The following is a 25,467-nucleotide window of genomic DNA, read 5'->3' as shown; positions in this document are numbered from 1 at the left end:
TGTATTTCTGCCTCTGTGTGTTATTCCTGTCCTTCAGGGTGTCACAGTGAGCACAGCGACCTGCGTCCAGCTTCACAAGCGAGCCGAGAAGATAGCTGCAGCGCTCACTGAGAAAGGCAGCATCAACACCGGAGAGAACGTAGTTCTGCTCTATCCTCCTGGTGGGTTCTGACTCCTGCTTCCTGTCTGTGTCTACTAATTACTCCCCTTACAATTAATTATAGTTAGTTTTCTCTTCTTTTTTTCACTCCACCATTTATCCTCTTATCTTTCTCTCAGGAATTGATTTGATAGCCGCCTTCTACGGCTGTCTTTACGCTGGAGTTGTTCCCGTAAACGTCAGACCTCCGCACCCTCAGAACCTGGCAGCCACGCTGCCTACTGTCCGCATGATTATTGATGTGAGTGTGTGCTCTATTGCGCATGTGCGTGTCTTATTGCATGCTCATAGGTGTCTGTGTACCTACATGTGTGTGCATTTATGTAATCACAGTATTAGGGTCTCTTCAGTTGTGGCTTATGTGTAGATATTATAATGTGAAATGTCCTGCTTAAATTCTTAAAAAGGTCAAATTAAGGGATCCCTATCAGAAATGTTTGTTCTGTGTAATGTTTGTGTTCATTCTTAAAAATCAATATTGTCTCAATATTGCCTCAAAAATCCAGTCACTCTATAGAAAGGTGGATCATGTTATGTGCATTGGTGTATGTGTGCTTATGGATGTTTAAACTACATTATTTGCAATTTGTAGCAACTTCTCCAATTAAAATGAATCATGCTTATGTTTTGTTACCAGGTCAGTAAAGCTGCATGTATCCTCACCACTCAAAGTCTCATGAGGACTCTGCGCTCCAAAGAGGCTGCTGCTTCTGTAAACATTAAAACGTGGCCAATAATCATTGACACAGGTAAGAAGCCAAAAGATAGGACTTTTTTCTGGGACATTTTGACTTTTCATAGCTGGAAAAGTTCAGGCGTTACTAGAAACATTAACTATGGCTCCGTTCTATAATTGCCACAGTTAGCCATGACAGTGTGAAGCATCTACATGGAAGTTATCATTAAATGTTTTATTTAAGCCTGTGATTTCCCTACTGTGACACGTCAAAATGTTTTCTGTGAAAATGCTCATGCTGAGGCCAACTTTACCATATCTGAATACCATGAGGTCTTTTATCAACAGGACTTTTTAATACTCCAAATTGTTGCAAATTAATTTGAAAAAGAAAAAAAAAAACACTTCCTCTGACCATCAGTCCATAGTTGTTTTTACTTTAACACATATTTTAACCCTAAATCCTAGCTGTGCAGAGTCTCATGACAGATGTTTGGTGAATTATTCATGTATTTGTAATAAGACATAATTTTACACCTGACTTAAGAATACACGTTTACAGTAGTTGACTTTCTTATAGGTCAAATTCAAAGTAAAAAGGCTTATCCGTTCCTTGTAGTAGTTGTCACAGCGAGTGTAAAGTCAGTTGTGTATAAAGTGCAAAGTTCTGTCAGAAGTGTTCATGTCAGTTATTGTGGACCGTTTGCAAAATTAAGACAAACAGGAATTGGGGCATTTCTCTGCAGTGCTTTCACCAGTTATTAGAAAAATGTGGGTAGACAAACTTGTGGGTAGATAAGTGCTTGATGCATACTATATGTCTACTTTGTTTTCCTTAGAGTATGTGTGTGTTATCTTCTGTCAAACTCTTCCTAACAACATTTTAATTGGAATGGGTTCATTTTTAATGGGTTGATATTTGATCTAGTATTAGTATCTGAGAGCAATAACTGAGAGTATAAGATGCATCTGGTTGGTTCATTATTGTTTGTTTCATTAGTGCTCAATATATTTAATATTTATATTGTTCCCTGTCAAACATACACTCTCAATTTTTGCAGATGACCTCCCTCGCCGCCGGCCTCCCCAAGTCTATAAGCCGCCCACAGCAGAGATGATTGCTTATCTGGACTTCAGTGTTTCCACTACAGGCATGCTCACTGGGGTCAAGGTGATACTAATGAGATTCACTTCAAAAGTTGCAGTGTTTGCTCTTGATCCTTATCCAATAACCTGATGATATTACATATACAGCTGTTGAGCTCATACTTTAAGGTGTAGAGACCAAACAAATGAGGGTTTTCCACACCTTAAAGTGGCTATAATCAACCTTTCCAAACAATGTATATCTAATGATAATGTATAAAAAAGCATCGCCAGTAGTGATGAACCAACAGTGATAACCCTCGGCTCTACAGAAATTTAGATTGAGTTTAATCTCATTGTTTAACTGTATGGCTCAAACCTTTACTGTTTTGGCTTACTCTCATAGTGGCGCTTTCAGCATCAGAAGCTGTCTTGAGTGGAAAAAGTTCTAAAAACCCACTGTACACTACTTGCTTGGCAACAAATGGCAGACAAACACAGTTACAGACAAGCAGGGGAACTTAGCAAATAGACAGATATTTGTCTTAGGAGTTGGTAGAGACAAAAAATGTAGCTAAAAGAGATTGAATATTAGACTAGACATTCACCAAGAGGCCAGAAACACACCAAATAAACGCTATGTACTCCATCAGTCTTCATTTTATGTAGAGACATACAATTTAACATAATTCTGCAGTTGTACAGTACGTGAGAAGATATTTTAGCTATGAGCAGAAATGTAATCCTGAATATCTTCTGCCACCATGTTTTTCTTCTTAAAACAAACAGTAACGATCAGTGTTTGCCCAGCAAGTGGTGTGATCTATTAGTCAGGAGCTGTCGTTGCTAAGCGATAGAGTGATAGAGCGACCAGTCAGTCATCTATTGTACAGCCTGCCTGGATCGACCTCTTTCCTGAACTAATGTTTATTGACCTTTGCCAGACAATTGAATTGTCTTAAATTACATTTACCTCAATTGAATGTTATATAGTTTCACCCTATATGCTATGTTGCATTGGAAAAGCTGTTCTACTGAAGCATGTAAAAGACTTAACAAAGTAGTAGAAAGTAAGCCTGATTGACAGAAAGAAGTACGTTAGAAAATAATTCCTGGTTATGCATTGGCGTAAGTGGGACATTTTACTTTGATTATCTAATTTGTCTTCCTGTTTGTTACAGATCTCTCATGCAGCCGTCAGTGCAATCTGTCGCTCTGTAAAGCTGCAGTGTGAACTGTACTCTTCTCGCCAAATAGCCATCTGCCTGGACCCTTACTGTGGTCTGGGCTTCGTCTTGTGGTGCCTCGCAAGGTGCAGTAAACCTACGATACGTACATGCTATGTAGTAAGGTTCTCTCTGTCTTGGTGTTCGCCCTCCATTCATCCACTCTTTCTCCCTCATTTCTTGTCTTTTAGTGTTTACTCAGGTCACCAATCCGTCCTGATTCCTCCCTTCGAGTTAGAGAGCTGCCTGTCTCTGTGGCTGAGTACGCTCAGTCAGTATCGAATCAGAGATACCTTCTGCTCCTACTCCGTCATGGAGCTCTGCACTAAAGGACTGGGCACTCAGACTGAGTTACTCAAGGTGAGGACTATATATATATATATATATATATATATATATATATACACACACACACACACACACACACACACACACACACACACACACACACACACACACACACACACACAGAGAGAGAGGAAATCATGTATGAAAGATATATAATATTCCTGAAGGATTTGATCATTTTGTGTGGGTGTATTTCAGGCCCGTGGGGTGAGCCTGTCATGTGTGCGGAGCTGCGTGGTGATAGCAGAGGAGCGCCCTCGACTCGCCCTCTCACACTCCTTCTCAAAGCTGTTTAAGGACATTGGGCTGTCGTCCAGAGCTGTCAGCACTGCTTTTGGTTCACGGGTTAACCTGGCCGTCGGCATGCAGGTACACCAACCAACTTAATCTAGCTTCACATAGAAGTACACTTTGAATTATACCCAGATGAGAGCCAATGGGACCTTTGTGAACCTGCTCTTTGTGTGTTACAGGGCACCACTGGTCCGGATCCCTGTACAGTTTATGTAGACATGAAGTCCCTCCGACATGACAGGTAAGAACACAAGGATCATTTCAACCAAGATGGCAGGTGTAAACGACGCCAGTGTCCTAAACGGAGCCTTCTAAAATTAAAAAGTATTGCTTGCTGTACAGTGTACAGTAAAGTTTGTGTTTTAGCTGATGTTTCAGATATAGTGTGGATTTTAAATGGATTGTATACGTGTTCTTATGTAGAGTGAGGCTTGTGGAGAGAGGAGCCCCTCAGAGTCTTCCTCTAATGGAGTCTGGCAAGGTGAGATGCTTTACATATGTAAACCCTTGGATGAAACAGATTAACTCAATGAATTATTATTATTATTATTAAGTTAAATGTGGTGCATGTTACCAGTTTATGACAATTTTTTCTCCATCTACAGATACTGCCAGGTGTTCGGGTGATAATTGTAAATCCAGAGACCAGAGGTCCACTTGGTGATTCTCATCTAGGAGAGGTGAGATGTATTTCCTACACAACATGACGGCATCTTGACAAAACGGTGGGTTAAGCCTTGTTCCTTCTGAAACCGAGCTCTGACCCAGTGTTTGTCTCTCTCTCTCAGATCTGGGTGAACAGCCCTCACAATGCCAGTGGCTACTACACCATCTACGGAGAGGAGAGTCTTCAGGCCAACCACTTCAACACCAAGCTCAGCTTTGGAGACCCGCAGACCTTATGGGCCAGGACGGGATACTTGGGTTTCGTGAAGAGGACTGAGCTGTTGGAGGCCAACGGGGGTGAGTAGACCCTGACGGAGCTCAAGTCTAGATTTAAAACAAAATTGATTGGACTGATACAGTCAGTCTTGATGAGTTTATTACAAAATAGATTATTTACACTTTTAACAGGAAGCACACTCTTGGCTGCACACACACTTTCTCTACTTTGTCTGCATACTTTTCTGGGTGGATTATGTTGCCTGTGTTTTTGTTTTCAGAACGGCACGATGCTCTCTTTGTGGTGGGCTCACTGGATGAGACCTTGGAGCTTAGAGGGCTGCGCTACCACCCGATAGACATTGAAATCTCAGTGTCCCGGGCTCACCGAAGTATAGCTGAGAGGTGAGAATGGTCTTGATATGCATACCTACCTGACCCACACTTTACTAATGTTCTCAGGAAACTACAGCAATATCCATTGCTCAAATGCAAAGTTCTATAATGGCACATAGGGATACATACATTTAATTACACTGTGAAGAAAGCAAATACACATATTTCCCAAAAGGTCAAACTATTCCTTTAACATTGCTTCTGGCTTTTTGATCCTCACAGTGCTGTGTTTACGTGGACCAACCTGCTGGTGGTGGTGTCAGAGCTGTGTGGTTCGGAGCAGGATGCGCTGGACCTGGTGCCGCTGATAACCAACGTGGTCCTGGAGGAGCACCACCTCATCGTGGGTGTGGTGGTCATTGTGGACCCCGGCGTTATACCCATCAACTCCAGGGGAGAGAAGCAACGCATGCACCTTCGTGACTCTTTCCTCGCTGACCAGCTTGATCCAATCTATGTCGCTTACAACATGTAAGGGGATGTGTTGGTCTGGGCTTGTTTAGGCGTCATCCACAGTTTGGATGCTTCTGCGTCGTCACCCCAGCGCTCGACCGCGGCTTTGGCAGAGGGCGAAAAGGAAAAAAGCATGAACCACATGAATTGCCACCCATCCCTGTGTGACACCAGCATATCTTGGCCACTGCATGTCTGTGATTGGACCTGCCATGTTTGGAGTTCTTCACTGTGTTTTATAGATAGAATTTTGAAAATGGGACAGAAGCAACTTGTGCTGCATACGGCAACAACAACAAAACAAAAAAACCTGTTGCACTTTTTTAGGGAAACATAAAACAGGACCACTTTTTAAATTATTTCTATATAAAAAATACATCGTCTTATAAAGTACCTACCACAAACCTCGTAAAATACTTTCCCATCGGTGTCCATACAAATACCAAGAGCTATTAAACTTGGAACAACAACTTGAAATATTTTTTACATGCACACGCGCACAAACGCATGCCCTTAGCCCTTGTCATTTCTCACTAACACGGATGAATAAAAGTGGGCAGGTGAAAACAAACCATTAATCAAGTAGACAGTCTCAGTCTGTGTGCATAATTTAGAAAGCTTATTTTGTCCCATGATAACAAAGCCAAAAACAATCTCTTACCTGCCCTAATATATTTCCTGCCTTATAAAACTTCAGCCATACATTCCTATCTTGATTTTTAATGAATCTGTTATTAATGGCTGTTTACTTTCCTTTTGGCTTTGAAATCCTGACCGATATGTAAAGGGATCTAACTAAAAGAGGAAAGAGGCCATATTCTGTACTGTACCTATAAAGGCCTGTTGTATTTTAGATACCATGTGACTGTATATATATATTTTAATTGTATAAATGTATAAATGCTAGACTTGTCTCTCTCAGTTGATGGTTTGTGGATAGTTAACCCAGCTGAGGGATTACAATTGTAGCAGAGAGAGGATTGTAAATAAGATTTAACAGTTTTGACAGTACTTTTGAAATGGAATATTAGTTGTCTAATGGAGGTTTAAGATAATTAACTTTAAAGGCATTGTTAGTCAGGATAGTTATAACATTGCACTTTCTCAAAAAGTATCTATTTTATTATAACAATGAGGCATTATAACAAATGGTTCAGGAGCATATATTATTCTGAGGATTCTTGCTTGAAGAGCTTTGAGAGTTTACCGGGAGGGCTATCACTGCTAATGCCAGGGAACTTTCCTGTTGGCCATTGAAAAAAACTCTTGGCTAAAAACCAATATCATGACTTTTTTCAAGCTACTGGGTTATTTTGTCAAATTTTCAAAACATAAAAAAATAGGCCCACAACCCTCTAGCTAATATCCTTTGTCATTGTACTTTGTATCGGTAGACAGTCACACACCTCTTGTTTATGTACTGCAAAATATAGCAAGTGTTTGAGAGTTTGTCCCTTTCCTTTTCCTCTTCACACTCAAAGTTCATTCGAACTGTATTTTGTATTTGTGCAACTCTGTTAAGAATTACTCTGAATACTAACAGGATTGTTGTTGGTAATTAGAGTCTGTAGTCAATAGATGCGAGTCATCATGTATCTGCATATTTTTATTTGTTCAGTCACTGGATTTAAAAACACTTCTGAATGCAGTTGCAAAGCTGAGCCACATCTGAAACATCCTTGAATGGCAAGTAAAGTAATTGTATGGAAAAAAGGTGAAAAATAATAATTGCATCAAGATGTATTTGAAAATGTGTTTGTTTTCCTGTTATCTCATGCTTTCCTTGTGCTCCTTGCCATAATTTATAGGTTATTTGTACTGGATTATACTGTATGTCAGTGATGACCACTTAATGTAAACATGTAAATAGTTTTTGTTAATTTTGGACTTTTACAATCATCCCATTATAAGATACAATCATGCCAAACACATTATTAGACAGATGTTTTATCATTTAAAAGTAAACAGGAATATTATCCATTGAATTACTGCACTGGTGGTACTTACAGCAGGTGTCTACTATGTGGACTAACTATTCCCATTTCATGTTACATTAAATGTGTTACTAATTTTAGATATATAATGCTTGGCATTTGCTTTTGCCCATTTAAAGTCCACCAAAACTAATAGCACTTCATCTTATCTTTTACATTGTATCCCTCATTTGCAGAATTGCATGATTCAGCCAAGCACAAGAAGAAATCAGCTTGAGGCACATCTCATCTTGAGGCACGAGTGGAGGTGATATATATGTATGAAATTGTATATTCAGGGAACAAAACTCATAACACAGGGATGGACCAGGTGGTCCCTTGGTGCAATCTGTGAATAATACCCATAAAATGTAGACATTTGTCAAAACTAATCTCCTTGTTATTAAGGCAGAACTAATGAGCAAAGGGAGGGGTTACTGATTTCCAGTGTCCATATACCATCTACCTGCTTCGCTGGGAAGTCTACAAGGGCTTCCTTTGGTTTCTACCCTTTTTCTCTGTCAGAGTTCTCACACACTATGCAATCCCAATGACAGTGCAATTTAATTTCAACGCTTGCACAGTCCGGTGAAATAAACATGATGCTTAACATTTTGTAATACCGAAGAACAGACGACTGATGAAATTTAACCAGTAGTGTACTTAAGACTGGATTAATCCCTCTTGAGCTGTTCTATCAATATTTTGTGTATGCACACTTGGTATGTTGTATATTAATTATTTGGTGAATTCTATACTGCTCCATGAGGGTGTGATCCACTAATGAATCTTTAATGTTAGGGAGGTGTTTTAACTCATATAGTTAAGAAATCAAGGTGGTACACCCCTTCCCATTTTCTCACTTATTTTCTATTTTGGTTTGTTGTACTTTGTTTTATACTTTATGTAAAAGTAATACAGAATAAACAAAACCATTTAATCATTTCAGATGTCCTGATATTCATGAGTTTAGTCACCATGTAACAGTGATTGAAATTGACCTTAAAGCATAGACTTTATAATTTTTACACAACTTGCATCCTTACGGTGAAAACATTTTGAGAATTTGTCATAATGGATAGGAAAGATTATTTTAGCGCAAAAAGGCCGACAGCTACTTGTAAAACGGGAAATATGAATTTTAAAACAGTCACATCATGCTGTTAAAAGATTGGCCTTGTTTCTAAATGAGATGGCCTAACACAACAGGGCAAAATCCATGATACAAGAATGGGTGTAAATAATACTATCTTAAGGTGAAAATTCTACTTCTAAAATCTACTTTATTAACTCATAATTTATTTTAGTAGATGCTTAAGGATAACAATCAACATTAACTTAAAGTATTGAAGTGTTCACTCTGCAGAACCCCCCTGTTGTATGGTAATATTATTGCAGATGCATCACTGTGGAAGCAGCATTTCAGTATTCTAGCAGCTGAAATGAATACACAGTTACTTAGACTTTAAATATTAAGTAACATAAAATAAAATGTGCAATGCACTCTGAACAGGGACTTCTCCACTCTGTCCTTGTACATCTACCAGTTGCTCAAACTCTTCACCAATCACAAAGCCTGCCTTCACTATTACGTAATGCGTCTTTGCCAAGCGGCACCGCCCATTTCCTTTGGGGAAAAAAAAGTGGTCAGCTATTTTTTTTTTAGCTGACATCTTTGTATTTTTAGCTGTTAGCCACTTCTGCTAAGTAACTTTTCAAGGCATTTCTCGCAGCAAAGTATACACACGAATTGCCCGAACTCCACGCGGAGAGCTCCAGCAGTTACGCGGCCCCTTGAAAAGGTAAATTCTGTCCGGCCGAACGGTAGTCCTGTGCTCGTCTCGCCGACTACTCCGCTGTGGCGGTAATGGCGGCTGTTGCTTCGTCAACTCCTAGCCGTTGTACGAAAAGGGAAGGTGTAGTTAGCTTAATGGCTCCCCGTCTCGCTGACGTCTATTGACGCGGTAACTTGCGTGCCAGTGACAGAGTTACACATATTTGCTCAACGAGACTAAAGCTCATCCATCCTGTGAGCCGGAGGAACTAAACTGGCCCCGCGTTTCACTATGAAAGTGTTCTTTATAACGGTTTGAATCGGTTAACGTCCGTTTAACTGAACGTTAGCTTCCATTAACTAGCAACGGTTATGTCGCGAGGCGGAACATTCTGGAACTTATGACTGAAAGGAGAGCTCTGTGTTTCAGACGTACACACGGGCTGCGACGAGCTCTCCCGCTTAAAAACCTACATTCAAGCAAATAGCGTAACTCGCGAGGGTGAAAAGTTAAAAGTATTCACTGTCGGGCCTAGCTATGTTCCTTAACTCTATGTCAACGTTACATGGATTGGCTAACACGATTGAACCAAAGAGGAAGTCGATTTTTAGTTGGCTTAAAATCACCTATTCAACTTTAGAAGAAAGGCTTAGAGACAGTATGGAGCGGTGCTTTGTTATCGCTCTGATCTGTTGCACCTTTAGTGAGGAAGAGTTTTAGTTTTCTATCAACAAATAGCGCTCAGGCCACAGCGGAGTGCGGCTTATTAAAGGCGGGCAGCCCGCCACTCACTGTTGTTTGGTTACTGTTAACACTGCCATTGTTAAACGGTGTTCTTGATTGATTTGTTCCCAGTTACTATGGAAGAAGTACAGCAGGGCAGCAATGGCACTGAGTTACAGACCACCATCCCCACCACCATCACATCCGCTCAGTTCTCACAGATAGCCCAACAGGTAATTCATGGGGCCCCTTTCAAAGTACAGTACTTTTTGAAAAGCTCATAATACTGCCACTCTTTATTGCCAGTGGATCTCTTGCAAAGCTCATACATCTAGTCCATTTTGTCTATGAATGCCATGCTGAAAGCACACTTTAAGGTCTTAAAGTTGGCTTTTTAGTACAGCAAAACATTTTATTTATTTTTTTAAATTGAACTCTACAGATGTGTGTGTAAGTTGAAAGTGAAGAGGCTTCCACATAGCTCTTATTTTTTCAGCCTATATAAGCAAAGTTACAGTACAACTGAAAATGAAATTGTATCTTTTAAAAACACATAAAGAATAATCAGCACAATGACAAATACTTATTCTCATTATCCAGTACAAATTAAATCAAATGTATTACCTGCACAGTCTCACCTGACAATTTTGTAATAAAGGCAGTTACTATTTATTACTGAATCCAGGATTTAGTACACCAGTCTGCTTAATGGAGTCTTGCATCTCTGTTGCTGTCTTACTTATTTGTTGATGTATTACAGGCGGTTCCAATTTCTAACTTGACAGCAGAAAACCAACCTTATGTTACTGTTTGAGTTCATTGATATGATTAAACAGCAGTTCTTCATTTTTGTATGTATTTAAAGTGTGCTTAAAAGCTGCAAATTAGGGTTTATTAACACACACTGAAATTACATAATGAGTGGGTTTGTTAAAGGAGACTGTAAAATGATCAGATCATGCAGATAGTTCTGGTTTTTATAAGAAATCCATCTTGAATATTTCAACACACAACCCTCTCCAATGATGTAGAAATTCTGTAAAAAAATATATATATTTATATTTAATAAACTAAGTATTAACTTGTCTTTGCAAAAGCAATGTCTTGGTTCCTGAAGATAATCGATAACTGTTTCATATAAGCTATTTATTTAGTTTAATATAGATTCAGAGGAAACCATTCACAGTGAGGTCCGTAGGTCATCCAGTGTTACCATGAGGAACATAAACAAAATCCCATTCTTTTCCATTGTATTATAGTGGTGGCAGAAGCATCAGTGTTAGAGCTCAATCCTAGGCATATAAAACCAAAACCATCTCCATGGCTTGATGCCACAAGAGGCAACTGAGACACAAACCTTGTTTTGTGTAATTTGGGTGAAATGATGACTCTGTTTAAGCATTTATTTTATTCAAATTAGTTTCAATGAGCTTCGGAGCGCACTTATTTTTTTGCACAGAAATTGATGGTGTGTGGATTTTAATTGTGTTTGGGTTTTTGTAGATGTCCCTGAGTGGTCTGAGTGGTGGTTCTGTGGCCGTTGTACAGCTGCCAGGGGGTCAGTTTCAGGTTCAAGGGGTGATCCAGTCTGCACAGTCGTCAGTCATTCAGTCCCCTCAGATGCAAACTGCACAGGTGAGAACACTTGCTTTTCTTGACACTGTAATAGTTGTTTCTCAATGACATCCTCTGATTAATTTATCTCCTTAGTTTCTATTTAGAAACTTTCAATAGGCCATTTTATCCAACCACTGATATGCACTTTGTTAATCCACCTCCCTCTTTCAAGGCCTTGGGTTCAGATAGTGACGATTCACAGGACTCATCAGACAGTGGAGCTGTAGCCCATAATACCAGAGAAATACTGGCGAGACGACCTTCATACAGGTAAAAAGAACAAACAAACACGTGGGCAAGACACAAATCAATAGATGCTTCAGAGATGAATTCCAACTTAATTAACCTTCCTCCTCTCACTTTGCAGAAAAATCCTAAATGAACTGTCATCTGAGGAAGTAACACACATTGAGGGAAAGGAAAGCCCGGCGTCCACAGGTGTTACAGCATCCACCACCCAAATCTACCAGACCAGCACCGGCCAGTACAGTATGATCTTCTCCGTTCAATAGCATAAAAACAATCTAAAATGAGTGGGCCCCAACGCCGGGTCATTTAGCCTCTGAAATGGAGAATTTGTTATCAAATGTTCTACATTTTTAGGCCACAGAATTAATCATAAAAACATATGTTGGATATCTGCAAAGGGAACTTTGGGATAAATTTGATAGTTATGTAATGTGTGTGTGTGTGTATGCTCACAAGAAATCTTTTAAATCAGAAACCAGATTTCTTGTAAAACGGGAAAAATTTCCCAAAAATCGATGTTTTTGATCTTTTTTTTTAAACATATGAAAAAAAGAATACTCTGCAGTTCTCAGAATTGACCTAGCCAGCTGAAATGTGAATTTTAATTGTGCTTTACCAAACTTTGATGTCATCTGTGTGATTATTCTAGTTACTATTGCCGCTAATGGCACAATCCAACTTGCCAATCCGGGGTCTGAGGGCCTCCAGGGGCTACAGACTGTCACCATGGCCAACTCTGGTGGAGCCCAGCAAAACACGACCATCCTTCAGTATGCCCAGACACCGGACGGACAACAGATACTGGTGCCTAGCAACCAGGTTGTTGTACAAGGTAGGCAAACATGTCAAGTTTTAAGAAAATGTATCTGAATTTCTACGATTTCTAAGCCAATTTTATGGGCTAATATAGACATCTTTCGTAAGGAGAACCAAGCAGATTGCTAATTTGACAGCTAGGCAGAGGCCAAAATGTGTTAGGGGTTCAGACAGACTCTAGCATTTAGCCAAAAAATACAGTTACAAAGTTATTTTAATTTGAGTAAAGGGGAGAAAAAAAGTTGTGCCGGGTTGTTTTCCTTTAGTATCTTTACCACATGAAGACGGCTCGTTGATTTTTTTGACACGTTGCTATTTCAGTTTGAATGGGGCTTCACTTCCATGTGCCTACCTTTTAAACAAGATCATATAGCCAAATTCCATGTATGTGTAACCTACTTGGCAATAAACAGCTTTTGATTCTGAGATGATTGGATTAGAGTGTAATTATCAAGTTTCAGCATTTTTAGAAGCATGTCCTTTCGGAAACTAGTTAATGGATTTTCATTCACACAGGTTTGAACATTTTTCAGTATTGTCACTAGAAAAGTAGTTGCTTAAAAAATGTCCCAAAAAATATTGCAAAGCTCCTGAAGAACTGTGTGTGTACGTTAATGTTCACTTAAGATCGCTGGTGTTTTACATGGGAAATAACTTTTCTTTTGATGGGCTTTAATGTAATGTTTGTTGATGGTTAAGAAATAACAAATTACTGTTTAAACTTCTCAAGTGAAATCTCTCAAGTGATGAATGCTGTGTGGAAATGCTGTTATGACACCTGCTCATGTTACCTGCAGGTGCAGGAGGAGAGATGCAAACATACCAGATCCGCACAGCGCCCTCATCCAGCTCCCTGTCTCAGACTGTAGTTATGACGTCTCCTATGGGACATTCTCAGGGCAAGAGTGATGACCCAACAATGAAAAGGGAAATCAGACTTGCAAAAAACAGGTAAGTGTACAGTAGTTTACAAACTGGGGATGGGGGAAAAAAAAGTTTCTGTGATGATGCAATTCCATAACTGGGATTATGTAGAGCTCAGAAACCGGTTAATTGTTCCTAATTTACCCTTTGAGACCTTCATAGACCAGTTTTGGTCTATTTTATGGGGGGGACAGGGAATATTAAGTTGGCGATTGTAAGTAAACAGTATATGCCACAAATAAATTGTACACCTCATTTGAAAGCTGAGATGCAGCTCAAGGGTGTGTGTCAAGTTGTTCTAGTCAACAGAATTGAAAATTCATTAATCAATTAATGAATTAGTTAATTCAAATAATAAAGCTATTTTGGGGGTTTATGCTATTTGTTACACAGATTCAGTGCTAAATTTTGCCTTAATTTTTCCAGTCTAGACTGATGATATGAAATTAAGTTTTCAAAAATACCACATTAAGACTTCAAGACATTGAGGAACACCAAAGAAAAATCCATGCTGTGATTTGTTAACTTATTACCTCTGACATTTTGAGATTTTTGTATCAATTGTATTTTTCGTCAACTGGTATGTTTGCTAACTCCTCATAAACCCCCTATTGTCAACAAACATTGAAAAGCCATCCATCCTCTGAATGTTATAGGTCTCTACAGGTAATTGTATACAGTTATGTCAAGTTCCAAAAAAAAAGGGTCTCACTACTATTAAATGGTTACTATGGCGACTAAGGGCTTGTGTCCATATGGCATATTTTTATGTTTCTATTACAACAATATCTTGACAACATATCACCACTCTAACCACTATTGTATGATCTGATTAGCATTGCCCCATTGCTTTGTATTATTTATTTGGGCTACAATCAGTTTGACATTGTTTTTTTCACCATGAGTACCAACTGGAGGATGCTTGTCCTCATACTTTGTATGGATGAGCTTGTCATCGCTCAGTCTTACAGCAGTAACAGAGAGAGGACGACGATCTGTTGGTACAATGTTAACGACAATAGAAGCCCAACACTATCCTCCATTTTCAACAGTGACAACACCAACGCTTTTCAGAAACGTTCTGCTCAGAAAAAAGACGCTGGGTGCAGCCCTTTTTCCCTAGGCTCCCTCCTCATTGGGAACAATTGAAAAAAAGATAATGGTTCTCAGAAAAAACGCTATATGGACACAGGCTCTAACTTCACCACATGAATACAATTGAGCTTATTGAATGCACCCAAGAATCTCGGAAATATTCAAAATAATTTTAAGAATAGGCGGAAATAACGCCTTTCTACTGCTTTCAAAAAAACTTCATGGTGTTTGCCCAAAACTGCATGGTGTTAGCATTAGGAGGGCACGTCTGTGAAGGGGAAACCCATTTTCATTCACACATCTTTAGGTGACCGGTTTGAAAATAGCAATGCTAGTTTTCCCTCACAAAATGTTGCATAATTTTGAAGAGCTATTCATCTACCTACAAGCATGACATGGTTGGTAACGCTGGTAGGTTCATTTGATACCAGTACCTTCACTTTAGCCTTAACAATGAGATCCCTATGGCCTCTTAAAGACACTAACGTCGCAGGTCTCAAGGTGAATTGTAAAGGATCTTTTATCGTAGTACATTTGTTACTTGCACATATTTTACACTTAAGCTCTGACTTTAATATTATATATATTTATAAAAAATGTTTTATTCACAGTAGTGAAAATATTATACATTGTGATGTACTGCAGGTCAATTAATGCATAATCGTTCAGTTGGACTAACATTTTTGTCCCTCTTTCAGAGAGGCAGCACGTGAATGTCGACGGAAGAAAAAGGAATACGTTAAATGCCTGGAAAACCGTGTCGCTGTTCTTGAAAACCAAAACAAAACCCTGATTGAAGAACTCAAAACATTAAAGGACCTTTATTGTGTTAAAACAGGATAACCTGTTTGAATAGAGGCTGCGGATTGGGACATTATGTGGGAGCGACACAGCTCAGCCATTCGGACATGAACAGGGTTTCTGGGAACACTTAACTTCAGGCTGAGATCCTCCAGTTTTTTTACTTCGTTTGATATAAAAGTGAAAATTGATGGCAGAAAGATATACTCGACAAATAAAAAAATTTCCACCTACTGTTTTTTTTTTTTTTTTACATTTGCTAACACTATAACATTTATAGTTGTGTACATTTTTTAATACTGGGAGGTTTGTATTGGTGAGCTTTATCTTTGAGTCTCAGTTTGTAAATGTATCCCGTGTTTTTAAAAATGTGGCTGTCTTTTTATCCTCTAACAGCAACAGCAGAATTTTGACTGTATAATTACCACACAAACATAACTCCTGTTTATATTGTGGACCAGCAATTCCCCTCATTTCTCTGTAAGGAGATGTTACAATCGTCATTCCTTCTTTTTGTGCAATGGAATATAAAGGGTAACAAATGATGACATTGAGTGTGGTTTGTTTGGTTGTTTTTTGGTAGTTACTTAGACAATCAGGGAAAAAAGCAGTGTCCAGGTAATATTTATTATGTACATCTTGGGAGGGGTGGGAAGAAGAACAAACTGTATGAAATGTTGCTGATTCTGTAAATAAAAAAATATATTTTCACTCAAATGCAGTGGCTAGTGTATTTTTGTTCAGTGGAAATACAAAAAAAGTGAACAGATTTGACTGCTTTTAGTGATATGAAACATGAAGACTGAATTTGAACCCAGCGTTTTCTAATGAATGTTACTAGTGGACCAATGAAAATGTTGGTACATGACTGGGTCAATAGAGAAAACAAATAATCAGAATAATTTGGGTTAGCAGCAAGATATTTCCATAGTGACAAATGTCAGACTCAGAGTGAAAATACTGAAATCTTTCTGAAGCACATAATAGGCACAATCATATCTCCCCATCCTCCCCTGCTGTCATTTAATGGAATACCCCATGATATGTGGTCTTATCACCCTAGTCACCTCCAGAGCTTCAACGTGTTTCAGGTGAAGTTCAGAAAAACCAGCTGCCTCTAGATCTTCCCACGTTGCTCTGGTAATCATGCATCCATCTCCCAGATAGTACCACAGAGGCTCAAACACGTGCTGTAAGAAGTATGTACAGGAGGAGGGATCTGACACAACATGCTCCAAAAAGTAAAAGGCTCCACCCTGTAAGAGAGAACCAACAAACATAACCAAATCAGGACTGCTGTGTCTAACTCGTTAGGACTGTGAAGCAGAAAGAGAGGCAGATGTGTGGGGATTCAGAAGTTAATACTAAAGCTTTGAATTCACCATCACCACCTGACAGTAAAAACCAACATAGTGCAGACTCACATAACCATGTGTGTGAAATGCAGAAAAAATAAGACTAGTGCAAATTTCGCCCTGATTGTCTGGCGATCTGTCCAGGGATTACACTGCCTTCGCCCAATGTCAGCTGGGATCAGAAATGATTTATATCAGACTTCTATAATGGCAATAAGTAGCCTTATTTTACCTGAGAAGTTCTACATTATATTGCATGAGCAAGGCCAGATCACCAAGCAACCCCCCCCCAGGGCCCCAAAAAGCTCCTGATGTTTTTAGGACCCTAGGATTTGCAAAATGCAATTTAAAAAAAAAAGTGGGTCCTGCATAATTTCCTACTGTTGTAGCCTTGCCTTGTAGAAGTGCCCAGTGACAAAATCTAGTTTGAACTTAATTATTTCCACAAACTAACTGACACAAAGAAAGCCTGGGGGGTGGGTTTAATCCAGCATGAGAGTACTGATTGGTTTTTGGGTCTCTGGGCAAAAGATAAAGACAAAAAAATGTAACTTCATATTTCCAGCCTGTTGTGTGTGCATACCTGAAGTGGTTTGTTGTGTTTGTTTAATGGCCGGGCCCTGCCCAACAGGTTAACCCAGCCACGTGTCCTATTAACCGGCCATAACTGTTCGGGAAGCCAGTCACCAACAAAATATTTCCCACAGCACTTGAAAGCTGCATACTGAGACTCACTGTTTTGAGGATGCGTCGGACTTCCTGCAGCAGCCGCTGCACGTTGATAACGGAGCAGAGAACCAGGGTGCAGACGACAACGTCCACCGACTCGTCCTCCACCTCCTCCATGTCCTCTCCGGAGGCGACCATAAACGTGTCATAGGTCAAATGCTTGTTCGCGTCCATGCTTAACCGCAGGTACTTCTCGAAATGAGGGTTGGGGTCGGTGCAGATCACCGTGCAGCCGTAGGGGTAAAACTTGAAGTTGGCCCCACTGCCACAGCCGATCTCCAGCAGACGAAGAGAGCCGTCGCTGTTTGCAAATGTGCCCACGTTTCGGAAAAGCTCCCTCTTAGTTTTGTGCATTTTATCATTGTATGAAAATGTTATGTTGTAGGCAAGCAAGGGAAACAAGCGTTTGTACATACCGTACAGGCCCGTGATTTCCATCAGATATAAGGGTAACGTCAACATAAAACAAAGCAGTCTGCATAATTTCATGAGACAAGACTTCATTCTACTCCGAGCTAAACAGAGCCACGCTGGGGACATCTTGAGCTGGTGACTTACAGGATCAAAAGATTACACTCGGATACCTGAGAGATAATGTCTGTGTTGCACTTTCACCATACGATGGAGCAAATACACCATAGTGTGTGCATGAGGGGCAACTGTGAGGACACGTCCAAGTTGACCCACATTTTTGCCTTTCCAGTCTATGTCTTATCAATAATCGTTAAAAAAGAAAACATTGATCATGCAGCAGGATCAAACTCTTTAATCGCCAACATTAAGACACAACACAATAAGCTTGATAACAGCAAAAATATATATTTTCATGTCTTAAAAAGGTAAATTAATCCAGCAGTAGCAACACGTCAACATTGAATGATATTACTATGGCAGTATCATATTGAGTATCAGTATTTTAGCTGGTGAAATGACAAATAGAAAAACAAAGAAACATATTTTTCACTTAAACTGCATATGAAATGAGTACTGTATGTTGTCTATGTAATGTTTTATTCAACGTGTTAAAAGAATGTGTCTTTGCAAAACACAAAGACTGAGGATTTTATTCCAAAACAAAAATAAAGTTAGTATTAAGAGTGAATGGCGGTATTTCTCACAGGTGGTGATCAATCATATCACAAAAGTGCGGAGAGGCGTTAAGTGCTTTGCTTATTCTTATGTGAGGCAATCTTCCTACAAAGCCATGAAGCAGAATCTATTTTACAGCATAACCTAAAATGTGTGGTTTGATTAGAAACAACAAAGGTGCTTGGATGTGTCTCAGCTTGAGGTCAGAGAATCCAGCGGCCTCCAGATGTTTCCATGTTTCGCGGATGACCTCACATCCATCCCCGAAGTAGTACCAAAAAGGCTGAACAACATGCTGGAAGAAGTAGGACCAGGTGGAGGGATCTGCAACGACATGCTCCAGGAAAAAGAGGGCTCCACCCTGCACAAATAACAAGTTTAGTTATTTGTTTACTGTGTAAACTTTGAAATCACTACATTCAACCTGATGCATATTGGTACTTTGATTGGTTTCCAAGCTTTTCTCATGTTTTATTATGAATAAATGTTGTTACATTTATATGTTTCCTGTAAGGCCTTCTGTTTGATACAGAGGATCCTTCCCACATAAGTTCAACACGGACTGAAACTTTAAATAATGGAGTCAAAGTCTGACCATGTTATACTTAATCGAGAGCAGCTGCAGCATATCTTGTTTGAGGGGTGTTATCATGTTGGCACACAAGTCACAGTTAGCACAGGGTATGGTTGATACAAAGGTCAGTGAGAAATCCAGTGGCAACAATTTTAGGATTAAATATTAGTACTTTGGCTGGTGTATGTGTGGGGAATCACTTCTCTGCTTTACATGTTTTGCTCAAGATGTGAAATAAACCAGAAACAGACAATTAAAGTAGACTTCTATGCTTGTTGTTTCTGTAGAGAGTTATTAATTCCCACTGTTGAATTATGAACCCAGTTGCACTGCATTTTCTAACAGTAGCCGTAATAACATTGCAAGCTACGACTGCAAATAGTCCTTTTTGTTGTGAATGCATTTACTTGGAACAGATGGTTATTTCGGGAGTCACAGATGACTTACTGGTCTCAGCATGCGGCGGACCTCTCGCAGAGTTTGCGGTATGTTGTTGACAGAGCAGAGCACCAGGGTGCAGACAACAACGTCTACCGACTCGCTCTCAACTGACCCCATGTCCTCCCCCGACGACACCACAAATCTCTCATATGTGAGCTTGTCGTTCTCGCCCATGCTTTTAGTCAGATATTTCTGAAAATGAGGATTCGGGTCAGTGCAGATCACCTTGCAGCCGGGCGGATAAAACTCAAAATTTGTGCCAGTGCCGCAGCCGATCTCCAAAATTGTGAGCTGCGCCCCAGGCTTGTTGAACTCGGAGAGACTGCGAAACAGCTCCTTCTTCTTGTCGTACATTTTCTTGTTGTACATTATGGAACACCGGTACAAACAAATTGGGAAGAAACGTTTGTACATTTCATAAAAGCCCAAAGCGTGGATCAGATGCAGGGGCATGCATAAGACATTGACGATAAAAGAACAACATGTCATTAGGAGAGCCATGTTTGATGCCCCTGACGTTGGTGATACCAGTCGGTCGTGTTGGACTGAGGCGCTTGATGTCAAAGTTTTTAAATAGCAGCTAAAGTAGGAAGTCCGGTTGGTTTTTCAAAATAAAAGTCGACACGTAAACGTACTTGTGGGAAATAAGCTGTAACGTCAGTAGACGATTTAAAGTTAAATTCAACAGTCATTACCAATTCAGTACACATCATGCTGTCTTTGCACACCTTGAAATGGTGTCGCCATTGAACTCCACTGACTGAATTCAAACTGACTAACGGTAACGTCCACTTCCAGCCGTTGCTTGAAAGTGGACGAAACCGCAGACTTTTTGGTTTCGAGAGTACGTTAATGGACACACACATATTTTTTTGTATTTAAGGATAATTTTTTAAAGTTTGAATAACTTGAGCGTTTACCGCTAGCTTACTCAGTGTTTAAGCTAACTAAGCTAACGTTAGCTCCCTGGATGTAACGGTCACAATGTAACGGCCAGTGTGTAACGGTCAGTTTGTAACGTTCCCGTTGACGCTAACATTCGTGATAAACACTACTGTGTTGGCTCTCTAGTCCAGTGTATTGAGTTTTAAGGTCAACAGTTAGTATATATTTCAAGTCTTCAACGTTTTAAGAGTAACTACATACTTAAACAGTTTTTATAGCATGAAACTAAATGATATGACTGTACTTTGATGAAACACATCGATGCTTGTGTTAATATTTAACTACTATTTCCAACTTTATATTTTATATTTTCTCAGTAACAATCGCAGCACATCACAAACCGTTTCTCTCTTGCCATTATTGGAAATTAAACTATCAGCACATTGCAAAAGTTGTTAAATCATTGTTAATGACAATAGAAATGTGCTTTCCAAGCGGGACAAGAGTGTGTAGATAAAGCATTAAACGAAGCAGTTGTTTGATTTTTCTCATTCAGCAGCTGGTTAGTTAGTTTTCTAACACTAGCTTGCTAATTCCACCATGTTTTCATGCTAATGTTACACATGTTACAGAAAATGAGTGGAACAGTGGGCTGAATTCACATTGCTACAGCTGCAAACTAATTTATTTTGAACATGTAACAAATAGGTTAAAAAAATAAACAAGAATAACAAATTATGTAACATGGTGAAAGTGGAGTCAGATTCTCTAAGCAACCCGTTTGTGTTTTTCTAAATCCTTATGAGCTCCACTTCACATCTTCCCTTGACCTCACGATGTTTTCCAGCCAGGTCATGGAAAAGTGGTTGGGATTAGATGTTAGGATGTAGTTTTTGGACCTTTCGGCCATAGCCCTTGTCTCATTTGTGGTCAGATGAACTGTAAGTTACCATCAGATTCAGTGCCCCATGCCTTATCGATATTTTTAAAACTACTGTGGCTGTCATATTTGTTGACGCCAGCTGAGTTCTTTGTCATACGGAAGTATCCGTGGTCCCATCTCTCAGCCCCTTGCCCACTATTTGTAACTGGACTTTCCAGTCTATATCTCCAGAGTCAAAACACTTGAACGCGCTGTCTCTAAACAACTGTCTTCCTACCTCCACCAGAACAACCTCTTGGACCCCCACCAGTCCGGGTTCAAGGTGGGTCACTCGTCAGAGATGGCCCTCCTTGCGATGACAGAGTCGCTTCACGCCGCGAGAGCGAACTCTCTCTCCTCTCTCTCCTCTGTCCTGATTCTCCTGGACCTGTCAGCGGCGTTTGACACGGTGAACCACCAGATCCTCCTCTCCACCCTCGAGGGGATGGGCGTCTCAGGCTCTGCACTCTCCCTGTTTGCATCCTACCTGACAGGCCAATCCTACCAGGTGACATGGAGGGGGGCCGTGTCGGAACCACGCATGCTGACTACGGGGGTTCCACAAGGTTCAGTTCTGGGCCCCCTTCTCTTCTCGCTCTACACAACATCTCTGGGTTCTGTTATTCGCTCGCATGACTTCTCTTACCATTGTTATGCCGATGACTCCCAGCTGGTCTTGTCATTTCCTCCCGGTGACACCCAAGTGGAGGCACGCATTGCTGCGTGCTTGGCTGACATCTCGAAGTGGATGGCGACACACCACCTGAAGCTCAACCTGGACAAAACCGAGCTACTGTTCCTCCCGGGGAAGGGTTGCCCGCACCGAGACCTGTCCATCACCATTGATGATGCCGTGGTGACGCCAACCCGGACTGTGAGGAATCTGGGTGTGACCCTGGACGACCAACTGTCGTTCTCAGCAAACATTGCATCGGTCACACGCTCCTGCAGATTCCTGCTCTACAACATCAGGAGGATTCGCCCCTTCCTCACTGAGGAGACGGCGCAGGTGCTCATCCAGGCTCTGGTCATCTCCCGCCTGGACTACTGCAACTCACTACTTGCCGGAGCCCCGGCGTCGGCCATCAGACCTCTGGAGCTCGTCCAGAAAGCTGCAGCACGTCTGGTGTTCAATCGCCCCAAGTTCTCCCACACAACTTCCCTTCTCCGTTCTCTACACTGGCTCCCTGTAAGAGCTTGCATCCAGTTTAAGACTCTGGTGCTAGCCTACAGGGCAGTGAAAGGAACAGCTCCTTCCTATCTCCAGGCCATGGTCAAGCCTTACACCCCCGCCCGACCACTTCGCTCTGCTGCCTCGGGGCGATTGGTTGCCCCGTCGCTCAGAGGTCCCTGCGGCCGATTCACCCGGTCACAGCTTTTTTCTGTCCTGGCCCCTCAGTGGTGGAATGAACTCCCCACTGACGTCAGGACAGCAGAGTCACTGCCCATCTTTCGGCGCAGGCTGAAAACTCACCTCTTCAAGAAGTACTACCCTGAGCCTTCCTCGTAGCACTTATTGCATTCGTATTAGTTTGTTTCACTTATTGCATTCGTATTAGTTGTTGCACTTATTGCATTCGTATCAGTTCGCTGCACTTATTGTATTCGTTTTCGTTTATTGCACTTATCCTATTCGTATTAGTTTGTAGCACTTATTGTATTCGTATTAGTCTGTTGCAATTATTGTTTTCGTAGTAATTTGTTCCTGCACTATACTTTTGCTCTGGTTTATGCTTTAAGATGCTTGTTTAAGAAAGGAGATGCACTTATGACCTCTGGTGACTAGTAGTTCTCTTGAATACCTATGTTGAATACACTTCCTGTAAGTCGCTTTGGATAAAAGCGTCTGCTAAATGACTGTAATGTAATGTAATGTAATACCTAAGCTGTGTTTCTTGCCATTTGCAGGGTTTAATGTTCAAGGTGCACTGTGTAAGATCTGACCAGAATTTAAGTTTCAAATATTTTTAAAAAAGCAAACTTTTGCACACCAGAAGGTTGACAGGAGCGCTGCTGGAAGTGAGGTTGATGAAAGCTGCTAGACTGAACCACACAGTACATTTTCCGCCTGTCGTACTACAACTTTCAGCTAAAACAGACTGGAAGTATAGCATTTGTTTCCACAGTCTAAAAGGCTACCTGGTCCTAATAACGGGACGTTCTTTACAATTTTCAAAATGTTATTTCATCATTAGATTCCCTTCTGATAACTTTTGAGCTGAGAAATTAACTTTGTAGGTTTTGTATATTGGCAGTTTCAAGAAAACTGATGGCAAATCGAAAAATTTACGCTCAACATTTTTGGAGTTGAGAAGCTAAACAAGAACACAAGCGGACCATAGCCGACCTCCACTGTGAAATGGCGCAAGGCAGTAATTAGTCAAGTCAGGGCCCAGCAGTGCGTGGACACTGGAGGACAGCCGATAGCAGACACTCGACTGTGGGCAACTCAAATTTTTGATTTGCCTTAAAAAAAAGAATTAAACTGCCAATATTTGAAATCAACACAGTTGATTTCTTTGCCTCAAACATTCTCAGAAGACTATGGCTGGAGACTGACTGAAGTATAATGTCTCTTTGTCCGAATCTACAGTACATTAGGCAAAGATTTAATGGGAATGGGGTTATAGGCTATTGTTAAGTATTTCCATTGCTCATTATATTGAAATGCTCTGAAATGCTGAAATGAAAAGTAGCTGAATGAATTAAAATGCATGTAAGCCTTTTCATTTTCTGTAGAGCTTAAGCTGCAATTCTTCAAAATACCACCAGATAGAGACATTGTTAGGTCAAATTCATAACACCTCCTTTATAAAACCCTCCAACCCTGTGTTTTGAAGGGGGAAGGCTTGTGACAAAGGGTCACAATATATTGAAAGTGATTTCCTTCATTGACTGAACGTGAGCTGCGTGTGCACAACATGTACTCTGTACTCTGCAAACAAACAAAAAGCTTTCCCTCGCTACTGACAGCGAAATAGAACATTTCAACAAAAACACGAAACATTCGCATTAAATACAGTCTGCTGAATGTCGTGTAGGACATGCGTTTATGGGACTGGGCTCACAGGATCCATAGTCATTGTTTTTTGCTTACATCAGAGATCTTATGCTTCAGGGAAATACCAGAATATGGATATAGGATTTAGTCTGTTGTCAGCTGGGGTTTAGTATAAGTGGTTACATAGACAGTTATACGGTGCTTTGAATATGCATGCAGAATAATTTAAATTTGATCACTGGGTCTATGGAATGTGGATCTTGGGTACAGTAATAGGCCCTTTTCAAAAAACATATTTTAACATGTTGTAATAAAGCAGAGGTTTCATTTAGCTAATTCAGTTTGAGGGTCCTGGTGTTGTTCATGACGGCTCACTGTCCGACTGTCAGGGTTTATAGGAACACTTGTATTGAAGCAGCCATCATTAATGTTGTCACTAACACTTGCGTTTTTTGCACGTCAGCATGTCTGCTGGAAAAGGTGTTGACTCAATTTACTTAAAACCAAGTGTACACGGTTCACAATTGAAATACCTTAAATGTCACACATTGGTAAGTGATTGATTTTTAGGTCCACCTAAATAGGCTGGTTTTAATCAAGAATAAACAATGCAACTTGACTAAACAGCCTCACTGGTTCATATGAGAAATTAAAATAACTTTAATTTTTATTATTTTGAACTCTGAAATCAAATTATTATTATTTATGTCACAGATGAATTGTCAGGAATTTAATTTGTGAAGGTATGATACCATCATCTTAGTTATATTGAGTAATTATGAGCCCAGAGTCGTCTTGTGTAAAAACTTCCATTTCTTTTTCTAAAAATGATATATAGGCTTGTCACACTCTTAAGTTATCTCCATAGCAGATCCAGATGAAAACAAATATATTGCAAATAGTAATACCAATCCCAACCAGAATACCAATGTCTGTTGTTACATTAACCGTGTTTTGTTTTTTTCTGCTTACGATGC

The 25,467-nt window shown here is 40.2% G+C and overlaps 4 protein-coding genes across 5 annotated transcripts in view; 2 read left to right on the top strand and 2 right to left on the bottom strand.

Annotated features, from left to right (window-relative positions):
• Positions 1–8,410, top strand: part of dip2bb (disco-interacting protein 2 homolog Bb) — a 38,311-nt gene extending 29,901 nt beyond the window's left edge. The window contains exons 27-39 of the mRNA XM_054616338.1: positions 38–161; positions 280–401; positions 798–909; positions 1,898–2,007; positions 3,104–3,234; positions 3,340–3,508; positions 3,695–3,865; positions 3,970–4,031; positions 4,214–4,271; positions 4,396–4,470; positions 4,579–4,753; positions 4,954–5,077; positions 5,291–8,410. Of these exons, the coding sequence (XP_054472313.1) occupies positions 38–161; positions 280–401; positions 798–909; positions 1,898–2,007; positions 3,104–3,234; positions 3,340–3,508; positions 3,695–3,865; positions 3,970–4,031; positions 4,214–4,271; positions 4,396–4,470; positions 4,579–4,753; positions 4,954–5,077; positions 5,291–5,543 (1,686 nt within the window). The 3' untranslated portion in view covers positions 5,544–8,410. The remainder of the gene's footprint in view (positions 1–37; positions 162–279; positions 402–797; positions 910–1,897; positions 2,008–3,103; positions 3,235–3,339; positions 3,509–3,694; positions 3,866–3,969; positions 4,032–4,213; positions 4,272–4,395; positions 4,471–4,578; positions 4,754–4,953; positions 5,078–5,290) is intronic.
• A 691-nt stretch (positions 8,411–9,101) lies between these two features.
• On the top strand, positions 9,102–15,740 carry atf1 (activating transcription factor 1). The gene is made up of 8 exons (XM_054616657.1): positions 9,102–9,296; positions 10,125–10,225; positions 11,496–11,627; positions 11,782–11,879; positions 11,977–12,098; positions 12,508–12,690; positions 13,472–13,625; positions 15,392–15,740. Exons 2-8 carry the CDS (start codon positions 10,130–10,132, stop codon positions 15,534–15,536), a joined length of 930 nt encoding a protein of 309 aa, XP_054472632.1. The 5' UTR covers positions 9,102–9,296; positions 10,125–10,129; the 3' UTR covers positions 15,537–15,740.
• Positions 15,740–18,191, bottom strand: LOC129105568 (putative methyltransferase-like protein 7A). 2 transcript variants are annotated; one of them, XM_054616659.1, is made up of 3 exons: positions 17,995–18,191; positions 17,585–17,879; positions 15,740–16,750 (listed from the first exon to the last, which is right to left on the bottom strand). In XM_054616659.1, exons 1-3 carry the CDS (start codon positions 18,057–18,059, stop codon positions 16,514–16,516), a joined length of 597 nt encoding a protein of 198 aa, XP_054472634.1. In that variant the 5' UTR covers positions 18,060–18,191; the 3' UTR covers positions 15,740–16,513. The 2 variants fall into 2 exon arrangements, with proteins under 2 accessions (XP_054472634.1, XP_054472633.1); XM_054616658.1 differs by having other exon boundaries at positions 17,585–18,071.
• A 130-nt stretch (positions 18,192–18,321) lies between these two features.
• On the bottom strand, positions 18,322–20,233 carry LOC129105792 (putative methyltransferase-like protein 7A). Its single transcript, XM_054616988.1, has 2 exons — positions 19,689–20,233; positions 18,322–19,028 (listed from the first exon to the last, which is right to left on the bottom strand). Exons 1-2 carry the CDS (start codon positions 20,181–20,183, stop codon positions 18,795–18,797), a joined length of 729 nt encoding a protein of 242 aa, XP_054472963.1. The 5' UTR covers positions 20,184–20,233; the 3' UTR covers positions 18,322–18,794.
• Positions 20,234–25,467: the final 5,234 nt, after the last annotated feature.

This window comes from Anoplopoma fimbria, chromosome 17 (assembly GCF_027596085.1).
Source record: "Anoplopoma fimbria isolate UVic2021 breed Golden Eagle Sablefish chromosome 17, Afim_UVic_2022, whole genome shotgun sequence".
NCBI lineage: Eukaryota > Metazoa > Chordata > Actinopteri > Perciformes > Anoplopomatidae > Anoplopoma > Anoplopoma fimbria.
This window is presented reverse-complemented; position numbering and strand designations above follow the sequence as displayed.

Coding starts and splice junctions, on each gene's coding strand:
- atf1 (XM_054616657.1), top strand. CDS start 10,130: ATGGAAGAAGTACAGCAGGGCAGCAATGGCACTGAGTTACAGACCACC. Junction 10,226..11,495: donor TCTCACAGATAGCCCAACAG/GTAATTCATGGG, acceptor GGGTTTTTGTAG/ATGTCCCTGAGTGGTCTGAG. Junction 11,628..11,781: donor CTCAGATGCAAACTGCACAG/GTGAGAACACTT, acceptor CCCTCTTTCAAG/GCCTTGGGTTCAGATAGTGA.
- LOC129105568 (XM_054616658.1), bottom strand. CDS start 18,067: ATGAAATTATGCAGACTGCTTTGTTTTATGTTGACGTTACCCTTATAT. Junction 16,751..17,584: donor TCCGACGCATCCTCAAAACA/GTGAGTCTCAGT, acceptor TCTCTCTTACAG/GGTGGAGCCTTTTACTTTTT.
- LOC129105792 (XM_054616988.1), bottom strand. CDS start 20,183: ATGGCTCTCCTAATGACATGTTGTTCTTTTATCGTCAATGTCTTATGC. Junction 19,029..19,688: donor TCCGCCGCATGCTGAGACCA/GTAAGTCATCTG, acceptor TTATTTGTGCAG/GGTGGAGCCCTCTTTTTCCT.